The following is a 13,033-nucleotide window of genomic DNA, read 5'->3' as shown; positions in this document are numbered from 1 at the left end:
TTTGCAAGAGGAACAGAAATACAAAGTGCCAAGAGGTTTCTAATCCTTGGATCAAAGCACTTCAGTTTCTGCACTTAGTTTTCAGTGTAAAAAAAAATTAAAAGATATTATTCAACTGACAATACAACGTTGGAAGTCAGGAGTTTCTCGCTGTGCTTTAGTGCTGCCAAGGCTGGTCACAGACAGGGGAGGGAAAGGAGAGCAGGGATTGCTGGATCCAAACACCAACCCTCCTGGACAGGCTGGGAGAGCTGGGGGGGTTCACCTGGAGAAGAGAAGGCTCCAGGGAGAGCTGAGAGCCCCTTGCAGGGCCTAAAGGGGCTCCAGGAGAGCTGGAGAGGGACTGGGGACAAGGGATGGAGGGACAGGACACAGGGAATGGCTTCCCAGTGCCAGAGGGCAGGGAGAGATGGGATATTGGGAAGGAATTCCTGGCTGGGAGGATGGGGAGGCCCTGACACAGGTTGCCCAGAGAAGCTGTGGCTGCCCCTGGATCCCTGGAAGTGTCCAAGGCCAGGTTGGACGGGGCTTGGAGCAACCTGGGCTGGTGGAAGGTGTCCCTGCCCATGGCAGGGGGTGGCACTGGATGGGCTTTAATGTCCCTTCCAGCCCAACCCGCTCTCTTATTCCGTGATTTATCCACTCCTCCCTTAGGGAATGTCTGTGCAATCTTTCCCAGGATGAACAGCTTTTACCGTCTGCTTTCCTTTTCAACTGAGAGATGTTTCCCTCAAAAAGTCGGGAATGAAGCCTGCAGGGCCCCGCTGTCAGTTGGAGCAGTGCGTGTGACCCCAGCACTGCCCTGCTGGGATGGGCACAGCGCTGGGCGAGGGGCACAGACCTTTGATGCTGACCTGAAACGTGGTGCAGGAGATGTGCTTCACTGCCCCTGCCTTCCCCTGCTCCCTCAGTACCCTCCTGTTCCCTCCATCTGCCCCCGGCATCGCTGCCCGCTCCGCTCAGCACCCCCTCCCGCATCCCCCGATCCCCCTCGCTCTGCTCAGCTCCCCTTCCCGCATCCCTCGATCCCCCAGTCCCCGTGCCTTCCCCCTCGGTCCCCTCAGCATCCACCTCTGCTCCCCTCAGCCCTCCCGCCCTCCTCCCCGCTCCCCTCATCACCCCATCCCGCATCTCCCGCTCCCCTCATCACTCCATCCCGCATCCCCTGCTCCCCTCGGCCCCCCTGCCTTCCTCCCCGCTCCCTTCATCACCCCATCCCTCCTCCCCTGACCCCCGCTTTGCTCAGCGCCCCTTCCCGCACCCCCCGACCCTCTCAGTCCCCCTGCCCTCCTCCCCGCTCCCCTCATCACCCCTTGTCGCATCCCCTGCTCCCCTCAGCCCCCCTGCCTTCCTCCCTGCCTTCCTCCCGTCTTCCCCCATCACCCCATCCCGCGCCCCTCGATCCCCGCAGCGTCCCTGCTTTCCCCTATTCCCTTCATCACCCCATCCCACAGCATCCCCCGCTCTCCTCCTCACCCCTCCTCGCTCCCCGTACCGCCCCTTCCCTCATCCCCCGACCCTCTCAGCCCCGCTGCCTTCCACCCGGGTCCCCGCATCCCCCGATCTCCGCTCCTCCATCCTCCCTTCCCGCATCCCCCGATCTCCGCTCCTCCATCCTCCCTTCCCGCATCCCTTCCTTTCCCCCGCCTCCCTCCCCGCCCCTTCCCCGCCCGCGCCGCCCCCGCCCCTTCCCGGCCGCCGCTGTTCTGGAGGCGCGGAGCCTCCCCCGGCACCTGCCCGTGCTTCTATCCCTCCATCCCTTCATCCCTTCATCCCTCCATCCCTCCATCCTTCCATCCTTCCATCCTCCCGGCCCCGCCGCCTCCCTGTCCGCCGGGCCGGGCCTCATCCCGCGGGATCCGCAGCCATCGCGGGCCGAGGCGGTGCCGATCCCGATCCTGAGCCCGATCCCGATCCTGAGCCCGATCCCGGCGGCCCCGGGGCCGCGCTCCCGCCGCGCTCCCCCCGCACATTCCCGGCCATGCGGGGGAGGCGGGCGGCGGCTCCGCGCTGAGCCCCGGGCACACGGACAGAGCCCCGGGCACAGGGACAGAGCCCCGGGCACGGGGACAGAGCCCCGGGCACACGGACAGAGCCCCGGGCACGGGGACAGAGCCCCGGGCAAGGGGACAGAGCCCCGGGCACAGCGACAGAGCCCCGGGTAAGGGGACAGAGCCGAGCCCCGGGCACAGGGAGCCGAGCTCGGGGCTCCGCCGCAGGTAAGCGAGGCGGGGGGTGCGGGATGAGACGGGACCCGGTTCCTTTCCCTCTTCCAGGGGGGTTGGAGGGACCGCTGGAGCCGGGGAGCGGCAGAAGGAGCGATGCTCTTGGCGCTCCCCCCGCCCTGATCCCGCTGCCTTTCCTGCCGCTCCCCGCGGGGTTTGTTAATCGGGGATTATCCTGACCCGGAGCGCGATGTGTGACAAACCGGGATTGAATCCCAGCCCTGGCGCGCAGGGATTTGCCCGGGATCTCCCCGAGGAACAGACACCGTCTCCGCTGTGCGAGGCTGCCGGGAAGGATCGAAATATCCCTGGAAAACCACGGGCAGAGGCTGCGTGTGGTAGGGACGGAGCAACGTTTTGGGCTGTGGGGATTTCAGCCGTAGGTTTCCCTGGAATAATGTTTTGGGCTGCCATAGGTTTCCCTGGAATAATGTTTTGGGCTGCCATAGGTTTCCCTGGAATAATGTTTTGGGCTGCCATAGGTTTCCCTGGAATAGCGTTTGGGGCTGCCGGTTCCAGCCGTAGGTTTCCCTGGAAGCCGCTCAGCCCGGCTCGTTCCCGTTTTTCCCAGCGCTCACACAGAGCAGGAAGCACCCGCTGCCAGCTCGGAACACCGGGAGGATTTCAATGCCCGCTGATATTCCTCCTGCATGGATATAAACCGGTGTAAATGGGATTTGGCACAGCTGCTCGAAGCTGGGGTTTTCCCTAAAATATTCTGAAGTTGGGATTTCCCGACTGTTTTCCCGAGGATCGGGTAAACGCTTCTTCCGAGCTAACGGCAAATAAAGTTTATTTTACAGCGTTTGCTACGAAATTTCATCAATCTGAAACAGCAAAGAGAAAACAACTGTTAGAGCCGCTGCTGTTTCTTCTTTGTCGCAAAATAACGGGCTGAATAATTCTTTGGGCGCTGGAAATAGCAGGAGGAAAGATTAATGGGAGATTAAAGCAGGCTCGGGATGATGCAGAGGAGAGCAGGAGGCAAAGATTATTTTAACTGCTTGCTGGCTGCTGGACTTTGAGGAGAGAGATGAGGCCTTAAAAGCTCGTGGTTTTCAAGTCTGTTTTGGTTTTTCCTCTCCTGCACATCTGTGGTCTTGGTGTTCTGTAAAACTATCAGTAAAACCAAAAAAAGGTGGTGCTGAGAAGGGCTTAAAAATTCGACATAACTTGAAAAGTGGCACTTTATCTCATGGTGATGTTTTTTTTTTAGCCAGGCCTGTTGTTGCAAAACCTTTTGGATTTTATTAATTTGTTTTGGTATAAAAAGTGGGTTTGGATGGAATTGAACTGATTGTGACACGGCATCAATTTGGATTTCACTGGGGTTGGGTTTTGGAGGTTTAGAAGTGATTTCTTCTCGGAAATAGTGCTCTAAGAAACAATTTATCTGCTGTGTCTCCTACCTTTGTGTTCACACCCGAGTGATCCGTGTTTGTGAGCTCCCAGAGGTGCCTGTGCTGGCAGCAGGCACTGATGCTCAGGGAACAGGGTGGAATTCCACCCTCCTGCTCTCCTGCTGGACTGTGGATGAGCTCAAAGAAAATCTGAGTGTAAATAACTGCTTTTCCTGCCCGAGAGAGGGACTGGAGGCAGGAAATCAGCCCACGGGCTCTGGGGTTTGTGGCTCTTCACACCCTCCTCCCACCTATCCCAGAAACAGCTCCATTCCTTCAGGAAGGGGAGGTGACAGAGCTGTTCCCACCATCTGTACCCCAAAAACCCCATTCCTGGGGGACAATAAAGTGTAAAAACCTTCCTTATCAACCTTATAGGCAAAAGCTTAGGATTGTTTTGCGTGTGGGAATGTGGCTTTGTTTTGGGGTGAGGCAGAAGATGGTGACACAACAATTAAGGCCCGAGAAGAAAAGCAGAATTGCTCTGTAAATAAGAAACTAGGAAAACTTGACATATTTTTCTATGTAAGACACGGTTCCAGGGGGTTTTGTGCACCAGCAGGTGAATCCAAGGGAATATTTTGCCTGAAAACGGGGGAGAATTGAGTTCCAGGTGGCTGCACATCACTTTTATGAGCACGGGAAAATATGTTTAAGGTTTTTTTTTTGTTTTCTTTTTAAATCCAACACAGTAAGAGCTGATCACTTCTAACAAATCTGCCCTTCAAAAACTTGGAGATGAGTGGAAACTACAAAAGGATTTGACTGTGCATATTCTACTTCTTTTGTGATGACCAGTTTTAAGTTGGAAGGAGTGTGATGTGATAAGTTAGTGACTGTACAAATGGCCTTTTCAGTACTCAGAGACTTTGAGGTTTTTTTCCCAGATTTGTTTTGTTGGGCTGGAAGAAGTGAGGGAGTAATGATTTTTGTCCATGGAGCATAAAGTGTGATGAGGAGCAGCTGAGGGAGCTGGGGGGGCTCAGCCTGGAGAAAAGGAGGCTCAGGGGGGACCTTCTGGCTCTGCAACCCCCTGACAGGAGGGGGGAGCCAAGGGGGGGGCCCTGCTCCCACAGAACAAGTGATGGGACAAAAGGAACTGGCCTCAAGTTGCATCAGGGAAGTTTTAGGTTGGATATCAGGGAAAATTCCCTCATGGATAGGGTTGTCCCAGCCCTGGCAGGGGCTGCCCAGGGAGGTGGTGGAGTCCCCATTCCTGGAGGGATTTAAAATCCCTGTGGATGTGGCACTTGGGGACAGGGATCAGTGGTGAACACGGTGCTGGTTGATGGTTGGACTTTATGATCTTAAAGGTCTTTTCCAACCTCAAGGATTCCCTGATTTGTCACAGATCCGTGGGGAAATCCTCTGGCACATGGAGGCTGCTTGGCTGTGTCCTTCCTCTGCTACTTGTCCCACAATCCTGAGCTGGAAGGGCCCCACAAGGACCATCTGATCCAACTCCTGACCCTGCACAGACACCCCAACAAGCCCCCCTGTCCCTGAGAGCATTGTCCAAACCCTCCTGGAGCTCTGGCAGCCTTGGGGCCGTGCCCACTGCCCTGTAGCCTTTCCCAGTCCTTGGATCACTGCCTGGCTTGCTCCAGCATTTTCTTCCTGTTTGATGAGCTGGAAAACTCCTCCTGGGTGGGACTTGTCAGGCTGTCAGTGCCACTCAACACTCCTTTCTTTTAATTTCCCGGGTATGTGGGAGAGCACCCACCATCTGAAAGCAGATAATTACAGTCAGGTTCAGCTGCTAATTAGCTGTGAGGAGGCCCTGCAGCAGCTTGGAGGGGGATAAATACCTGCCTCACCTGGGGAGGGGGAGGAGAGAGAGGTTGGAGGACATGCCAAGTCTGACTGGCAGGGAGAAATCTGGGAGGCTGGTGACCAAAGCTCTCCAGTGTGCTTGTGCCCCTTGTCAGGTGGGCTGTGCCTTGGGGGAAGAACCTGGAAAAGGGGATGGGAGGAGGACTTTGAGCTGCTAATATGTTATAGCCCCTGGGATTGTCAGAGTGAATTGCCAACACTTGAGTTCTTGGAGAGAAGCTGTGGCTGCCCCTGGATCCCTGGAAGTGTCCAAGGCCAGGCTGGACAGGGCTTGGAGCAACCTGGGCTGGTGGAAGGTGTCCCTGCCCATGGCAGGGGGGCTGGAACAGGAAATCCTTAATATCTCTTCCAACCCAAACCATTCTATGAGGCCACAAGGTTCTTTTAAGGTTTGTGGGGCTTTTTCAATCTTTATTTTTAATTAACTTCAGTTTTTGGTGCTTTGTGCCAACATGTTGGTAGAACAACCTGTTTTAGGACAAGGTTGGTGACTGGAGGCAAGGACTTAAGGGAGGGGTGAACCCGGAGCAGTTCTTCCCAAATTGGCCATCCTGTGCAGGACAAATGACTTGCAGGGAGGTGGCTCTGAACACAAGAGCTCTTCCTGTCTGCCTCGGGGGGATGGGGTGCTTTGAGGGCTCGGTTTGGGGGGAGAAGCTGGTGCCTGGCATTGCCTGAACAAAGCAGCACGAAGCACAGGGGGGGCTTTCATCGCAGAGCACTCGGCTTGGATGAATTAATTAGTCTTTTCCACTTTAATTTCTGAGTCACGGAAATGCATTTTGAAGTGAAGAATGGGTCTGTTATCAAATGTCAAGCAGCCTATTTCAGGAAAGGAGAGAGGGAGAGAAACTAATTCTCGAAGCACAAAATACTGGGTGGCTCTGACTAGAGGTGCCTAATTTCTATTTTCTCCTTCTTTTTTTTCCTTACTGAAAGAGTTCCCGTGTCGATCTTGGAGTTTGGCAGTTCTAGCACTGAAAGTTCTTCTGACAGCTGTACATGAATTAATAAGCTGCTCATGGTATTAAATGTGGTTTTTGGAGGCGTGGTGTGTAGTCAGCTTTGGTTTGACCCAGCTGGCCAGAAGATTTTTGTAGGCAAGATACAGTTTTAAATACACTATTTAAAAATCAAGGTGTGTTTAGAAAGAGAGAGTTGCAAACCTTCCTGGCCAGATCCCTCTGTGACTGACACTTGGATGTTGTTGTCAGGGAGCTGCAGTGAATCACAGGGACAACCACGAGGAGCAGCCACGCTCATCCTTTGATTTATCAGAGGTGAAGGCTGGGAATCTTGGAATTCAGGCGAGCTGAGCTCTGCTCTGCCTCCCTTGAGCGGCAAAAACTACATTTGTGATGGCTTCTCTTTCCCGACGGGAATTTCTTCCAGCAAAGTCCCGTGGTGGGTGCTCAGCTCCCGACCCCTCTGTGTCCCAGGCCGATGGAACGGCTGTGACGGAGCAGATGAGCTCCAGGCTCAGCTCGGAAAGCCTCCAGCACCCCTCACTGGGGGGATTTGGGGAGGCTCTCCCTCCTCACTTGCATTTATTCCTTAAAAATCCAGTGTTCTGCCGCTCCCCCGAGCTGGGGGTTCATTAACACCAAGCGCTGCATCAGCTGGAATTTAATGTCCGATTAACCGGCTCAGAAAACGAGCTGGAATTCTCATCCCCAGGGCTCTCGTGGTCCGTGTCAGAGCAGTGGCTGCGGCCATCCCGAGGTTCCTTATTCCTAAATCCCCTGGAGTGTGTGCGAAAGGAGCGCTCGGGGCTGTGAACGAGGCGCTCGTACCGCACAGACGCGTCGGGAGGGATGGATTTCAGCACTGAAGGAGGTGTTAAGTCACATCCATTAAAAGAATGGTCTGCATGACAAATTGGAGATTCCCTGGAAAACGCAGCACGCCTCAGTTAAATAATGAAAAGGCGGGAAATTTCCTCTGGAAAACCTGCTCCCTCCTCTCTCCGATGAGCCGAAGGCTGCGGACAGCGCTGAAAATGTGCCCCCAAAACCTCAGCCAAGGCAGTTTTCTGCCCCCTCCCGTTGAGTAATTTTTCCCCTCGATACTTCTCGAGGGATGTAAAGGCCGAGAGGAGGAGGAGGAGGAGGAGGAGTTGTTCTCTCTGTGGCTGGTGCCGTGCAGAGGTGCTGGGGAAAGTCTCCGTGGGGCTGTAGATGATGTTTAATGTGATGTTTCACCAAACCTGTTTTGGAAACCGGCGGTACAAATATCAACAGATTTCCAGGAACGTTTTTTATTTGCTTTCCATGAGGTGCTGCTGAGCTGCAGGGAGAGCCCTGCTGTGGTTTGGGTCACGGCTGTGTCCCTTGTCCCCTGAGAAAGCCAGCACGGGTGTCACCGGGGCGTATTTTGGGGTGTTTTCGGTTCCTCTTCCACATCCTGGTGGTTGGAGTGAAACTTTTTAGTGTGACCGAATCTCCTTGTCCTTTGAGAGGCTTTGGAATGCTGCAGGATTCCTGGTGCCCTGTGATCCCCCTTGGCACTGCCCAGCACATCCAGCCTCTCCCAGGGGGCTGTTGGGACCTGCAGGCTCAGCTCTGGGAGAAGCTGGAGGAGCCTGGAAACACTGGGCAGCAGGAAAAACAACTCCCCTCCCCTCCCTGAGAGCAATTCCCAAACCTCCCTGCAGCTGGGAAAGCCAGGCTGGGGTCCCCAGTTCCACTCTGCCTCTGGTGACTGATGGGGAAACTGGGGAGCCACTGGGTAGCCTGGGAGGGATTTTGGGGAGCCTGGACCCCAGGAGAAGAACCTGGGAGGGATTTTGGGGAGCCTGGTCCCCAGGAGAAGAGCTTAGGAGGGATTCTGGGGAGCCTGGTCTCCAGGGGAGCAGCCTGGGAGGGATTTTGGGAGAGCCTGATCCCAAAGGGAGCAGCCTGGGATGGATTTTGGGCAACCTAGTCCCCAGGGGACCAGCCTGGGAGGGATTTTGGGGAGTCTGGTCCCCAGAGGAACAGCCTAGGAGGGATTTTAGGAGAGCCTGTTCCCCAGAGGAGCAACCTGGGATGGATTTTGGGCAGCCTGGTCCCCAGGAGAAGACCTGGGAGGGATTTTGGGGAGCCTGGACCCCAGGGGACCAGCCTGGGAGGGATTTTGGGCAGCCTGGTCCTCAGGAGAAGAGCCTGGGAGGGATTTTGGGGAGCCTGGTGCTCAGAGGAGCAGCCTGGGGGGGATTTTGGGCAGCCTGGTCCCCAGGGGAGCAACCTGGGAGGGATTTTGGGAATCTGGTCCCCACAGGAGCAGACTGTTGGTTGCCTGGCAACTGCTGGCTGATGCTGCACAGCAGCTTGCTGTGGATGCAGACAGATGTGGCCACATCTGGCAGAGGAAGGAGGTGTGGAATTCCTCCCCACATTTGCCTATCACAAATGTTACATTAAGCCATGTTTTTATCAGGCCCAGCTCCTGGAAATCCTTCATTAAGCTTTTCAGGTGGCATTAAGAGCAACGTTGGCTTGAAAAATGATGTTCAGCTCTGGTTTAGGTTTCATTCCATAAAAAAAGTGGCCTATTTAGGTTTGAAACCATCTTCCCATACTAATAATTTGGGCTTTGGATCCTTCCTTATGCAGGCATTCAGTGAGTTTGGTGTCCCTGGGAGCACAGGTGGCCAGCACAGGTTTCAGTCTCACAGGTTTTTGGAGATCAGATGAAATAGTTTTGGTATTAATTTGGGAGATGTAATCACAGTCGTAGGATGTAGCTGGACTCGGACTCCAACTGTGCTGCTGTGCTGAATCAGGAAGAGCTGGGTGAGAAATTGGGCAATTCTCCTGATTTTCCGTGAGGAATTTGTGCAAACAGTTTATTTCTGGCTGGCTCAGGGATTAGGACACTTAATTCCTGTCGAGCTCTAAGAGTGGCAAGAGATTAAGGGGCTGTTCAGGGATGTGCTGATCCTGATTTACAGAAAGTGGCCATTTGGGAAGGGAAGGACTTTGACCTGTTGGAGTCCAGGGGAGGCCACAGAGATGGTCTGAGGGATGGAGCAGCTCTGCTGGGAGAATTGGGATTGTTTGACCTGGAGAAGGTGACACCCCATCAATCTGGAAAAGAGCCTGGAATTACCCCAAGATTTCACTAAAAAAGTGAGACTGGCAGCGCTGGTAGGAAAATTCTGGCTCAAGAATTGAGGGGTTTTTGTCGGATCAATGTTTATTTTGTCTCGCAGAGGTGCCGTGAAAGTGAATTAAGAGCTTTGGAGGCGGCTGGATGGAGTGGTGATGAATGTTGTGGCTTCGAGCCCCTGGGAAAATTAAATATTGTTCATTCCGTGCCTGGCCCGGCTGGTGGGGAACGAGCAGGGGCCGAGTGGGGACTCACAACAAGAAATGCTGAACAATTGCTTTGTTTTACCAAATTGTAGCTGCAGAGAAGTGGTTTTGTTTTTTTTGGTTTTTTTTTAGTAAATGAGAAAAGCAAGTCAAGGTTTTACATCTCCAGCTCTGCCACTTATTCAGACCTTGCGTTTGCAGCCTCTATAACATTGTCCTACCACAGCAGTTTATTGTGGCAGTTTTGGGAAAGGCTGGCAGTGCAGATGATTCCTAAAATTTGCATCCTGTTTTCTGCTATAAAAACCTGCTTTTATTGCTTCTAACACTGCCAAACTGCAGGAGTTGGGGGCAGGAGTTTCCCTCACTGCTCTGCTGCAAGATAATGTTTGAAAAAATAGCTTTATTCTTGGAAGGGGTAGCTGAAAACCTCAGCGTTTTTACCTTCCTCCTCTTCCTGGAAAACTTGTTATTCTGTATTTTACTTAACAATAAACGTGGTCTTTGAGAAGCTTCATCTCTTCTGAGGTCTGGAGGGGGGATTTTGTTACAGAACCACGAAATCCTGGGATGGTTTGGGTGGGAAGGGACATTAAAGCCCATCCAGTGCCACCCCCTGCCCTGGGCAGGGACACCTTCCACCAGCCCAGGTTGCTCCAAGACCTCTTCAACCTGGTCTTGGACACTTCCAGGGATCCAGGGGCAGCTTTTCCTGGGCAATGTGGGTTTTTCCTTTACTATTCCCTTCCTGTAACGAGACTGTTCCTGGTGACCAGCGTGGAAATGAATTTTGCTCCCCTGAAACACCAATTCCTGTGCCCTGAAATTCTAAATCAACTGCTGGGAGTCCCTCAGCAGTGAGAGCCATTGGTTGTGTTGATGTTGAGGACAGATGGAAAATGTTATTAATGAGGACACAGCACAATAACGCTTTGAGAATAATTTAAAAAACTTCATTTAAATCATTCCAGCTCTTCCACCCCATTGGCTCAGATGAGCTGGAATTACAAAGTAATGTAAAATGTAAAGCTGCCAGTTGTGATACTGCTGGGTTGGAGAGCTGAGGGGTTCAGAGTCAGCATGGAAAACTGTAATGGATAAAGGATTCCTTCCTGGAAAGGGTGGTCAGGCCTTGGCAGGGGCTGCCCAGGGAGGTTTGGAGTGCCCATCCCTGGAGGTGTCCCAGGAAGGCCTGGCTGTGGCACTCAGTGCTCTGGGCTGGGGGACAAGGTGGGCATTGGGCACAGGGGGATCCATGGGCTGGGAGGGCTTTTCCAGCCTCGGTGATTCCATGAAAATTACATTTAATGTTTTCTTTTATAGGCACTTGGAAAATTATCCAGCAGTTGAGTGCTGAGGGGGTGCTTTGGGAGCATGGCCGGGGCAGGACTCCCAGTACTGGCCTGGAGTGCAGGTTGTGATGGTGAGTGGGGGGTTTAATTACAGTCATTAATTAAATTTTAATTACTGAGCACAGATTGCAGCCAGGGTAGAGAGCAGAGAATCTCAGACTGGTTTGGGTTGGAAGGGACCTTAAAGCCCATCCAGTTCCACCCCTGCCATGGGCAGGGTCACCTTCCACCAGCCCAGGTTGCTCCAAGCCCCGTCCAGCCTGGCCTTGGACACTTCCAGGGATCCAGGGGCAGCCACAGCTTCTCTGCCCAACCTGTGTCAGGGCCTCCCCACCCTCCCAGCCAGCAATTCCTTCCCAATATCCCATCCATCCCTGCCCTCTGGCAGTGGGAAGCCATTCCCTGTGTCCTGTCCCTCCATCCCTTGTCCCCAGTCCCTCTCCAGCTCTCCTGGAGCCCCTTTAGGCCCTGCAAGGGGCTCTCAACTCTCCCTGGAGCCTTCTCTTCTCCAGGGGAACCCACCTGATTCTCCATCCCTTGGAGAATCAGTCATGGAGGTCTCACCCTTCCCTTTCTTTGCCCCAATTTCCTGGCAGGAGCCAGGTTGTGTCTGTGAGTGCCTCACTGTTCCTTTCCGAGGTCATGGCCGGGGGGTGGCCAAAATGTTTTTTTGGCAAGATAAAAATGAACTTGCTTGTGGTGTTCAGAGACCTAAAACAGCATCCTAAATACGCTGAGGGAACTGCAGATTCATGTGCTACTATAACCTAATGGTCAGTAAAGCAATGAGACTGTTGTAACCGTGTGTTGTTTTTCTCTCCCTTGCAGAGGGAATCCCATCCCCGCTCCCGGGGCGGGTTTTATCCGTGGCTCTGTGATCCCTCATCCTCCCCCTCCCCGGTGTTTTCCCGGCTCCGGAGCCCCATCCCAGCAGAGGATGAGGAGGTTCATTTACTGCAAGGTGGTTCTGGCCACGTCCCTGCTGTGGGTGCTGCTGGACGTGTTCCTGCTGCTCTACTTCAGCGAGTGCAACAAGTGCGATGACAAGAAGGAGAGGTCCCTGCTGCCCGCCCTCAGGGGTGAGTGGCACCTCCAGCACCTCGGAAATTAAAGATATTCATTTATTTCCTCCAAGTATTTGGCTTTGAGGATGTTTGTCTGAATGAGTTTTCAAGTCAAAAAAAAAAAAATGCCAGGAGCTGAAGTAGTTTCTGTGCTGCCTCAGTGGTGTCTCAGCAGCTTCGGTTGTCTTTGTGTGTCACGGGATGGTTTGGGTTGTTAAATGACCAGTTAAGTTATATATTGAAATGTTACTGTGTTTATTTCTATCAAATGTAAATATACAAATAAATGTACGGTTGTGAATATAAAAAGGAAATATAAAATGGTGAATATAAAAGGGTAAATAAAAAAGGTGAACAGAAAAAGGAAATGAAAAATTGGGAATAGAAAAGGTAAATCAAAAAGGTGAATATAAAAAGGAAAGAAAAAATTGGGAATAGAAAAGGTAAATAAAAAAGGTGAACGGAAAAAGGAAAGAAAAAATTGGGAATAGAAAAGGTAAATAAAAAAGGTGAACGGAAAAAGGAAATGAAAAATTGGGAATAGAAAAGGTAAATCAAAAAGGTGAATATAAAAAGGAAAGAAAAAGTTGAGAATAGAATAGGTAAATAAAAAAGGTGAACGGAAAAAGTCAGTATAAAAATGTGAATATAAAAAGCAAATATAAAATTGTGAATATGAGGGAAATATAAAAATGTGAATATAAAAAGTAAATAGAAAAAGTAAGTATAAAATTGTGAATATAAAAATAAATATAAAATTGTGAATATAAAAAGTAAATAGAAAAATGTAAATAGAAAAAGTAAGTATAAAATTGTGAATATAAAATTGTGAATATAAAAATGTAAATAGAAAAAGTAAATATA

At 52.1% G+C, this 13,033-nt stretch overlaps 1 protein-coding gene across 2 annotated transcripts in view; it reads left to right on the top strand.

The window, feature by feature from the left end:
* The first annotated feature begins 2,125 nt into the window (after positions 1-2,125).
* The window catches only part of GALNT13 (polypeptide N-acetylgalactosaminyltransferase 13), a 65,794-nt gene continuing 54,886 nt past the window's right edge, over positions 2,126-13,033 (top strand). For both annotated transcript variants that reach the window (XM_027656258.1, XM_027656259.1), the window contains exons 1-3: positions 2,126-2,219; positions 11,077-11,176; positions 11,934-12,184. In XM_027656258.1, coding sequence (XP_027512059.1) covers positions 12,043-12,184 — 142 coding nt within the window. In that variant the 5' untranslated portion in view covers positions 2,126-2,219; positions 11,077-11,176; positions 11,934-12,042. The remainder of the gene's footprint in view (positions 2,220-11,076; positions 11,177-11,933; positions 12,185-13,033) is intronic.

This window comes from Corapipo altera, unplaced genomic scaffold (assembly GCF_003945725.1).
Source record: "Corapipo altera isolate COAL_440 unplaced genomic scaffold, ASM394572v1 68, whole genome shotgun sequence".
In the NCBI taxonomy this organism is placed as follows: domain Eukaryota; kingdom Metazoa; phylum Chordata; class Aves; order Passeriformes; family Pipridae; genus Corapipo; species Corapipo altera.
The sequence above is the reverse complement of the archived record's forward strand: the minus strand, read 5'-3'. Positions and strand labels throughout refer to the sequence as shown.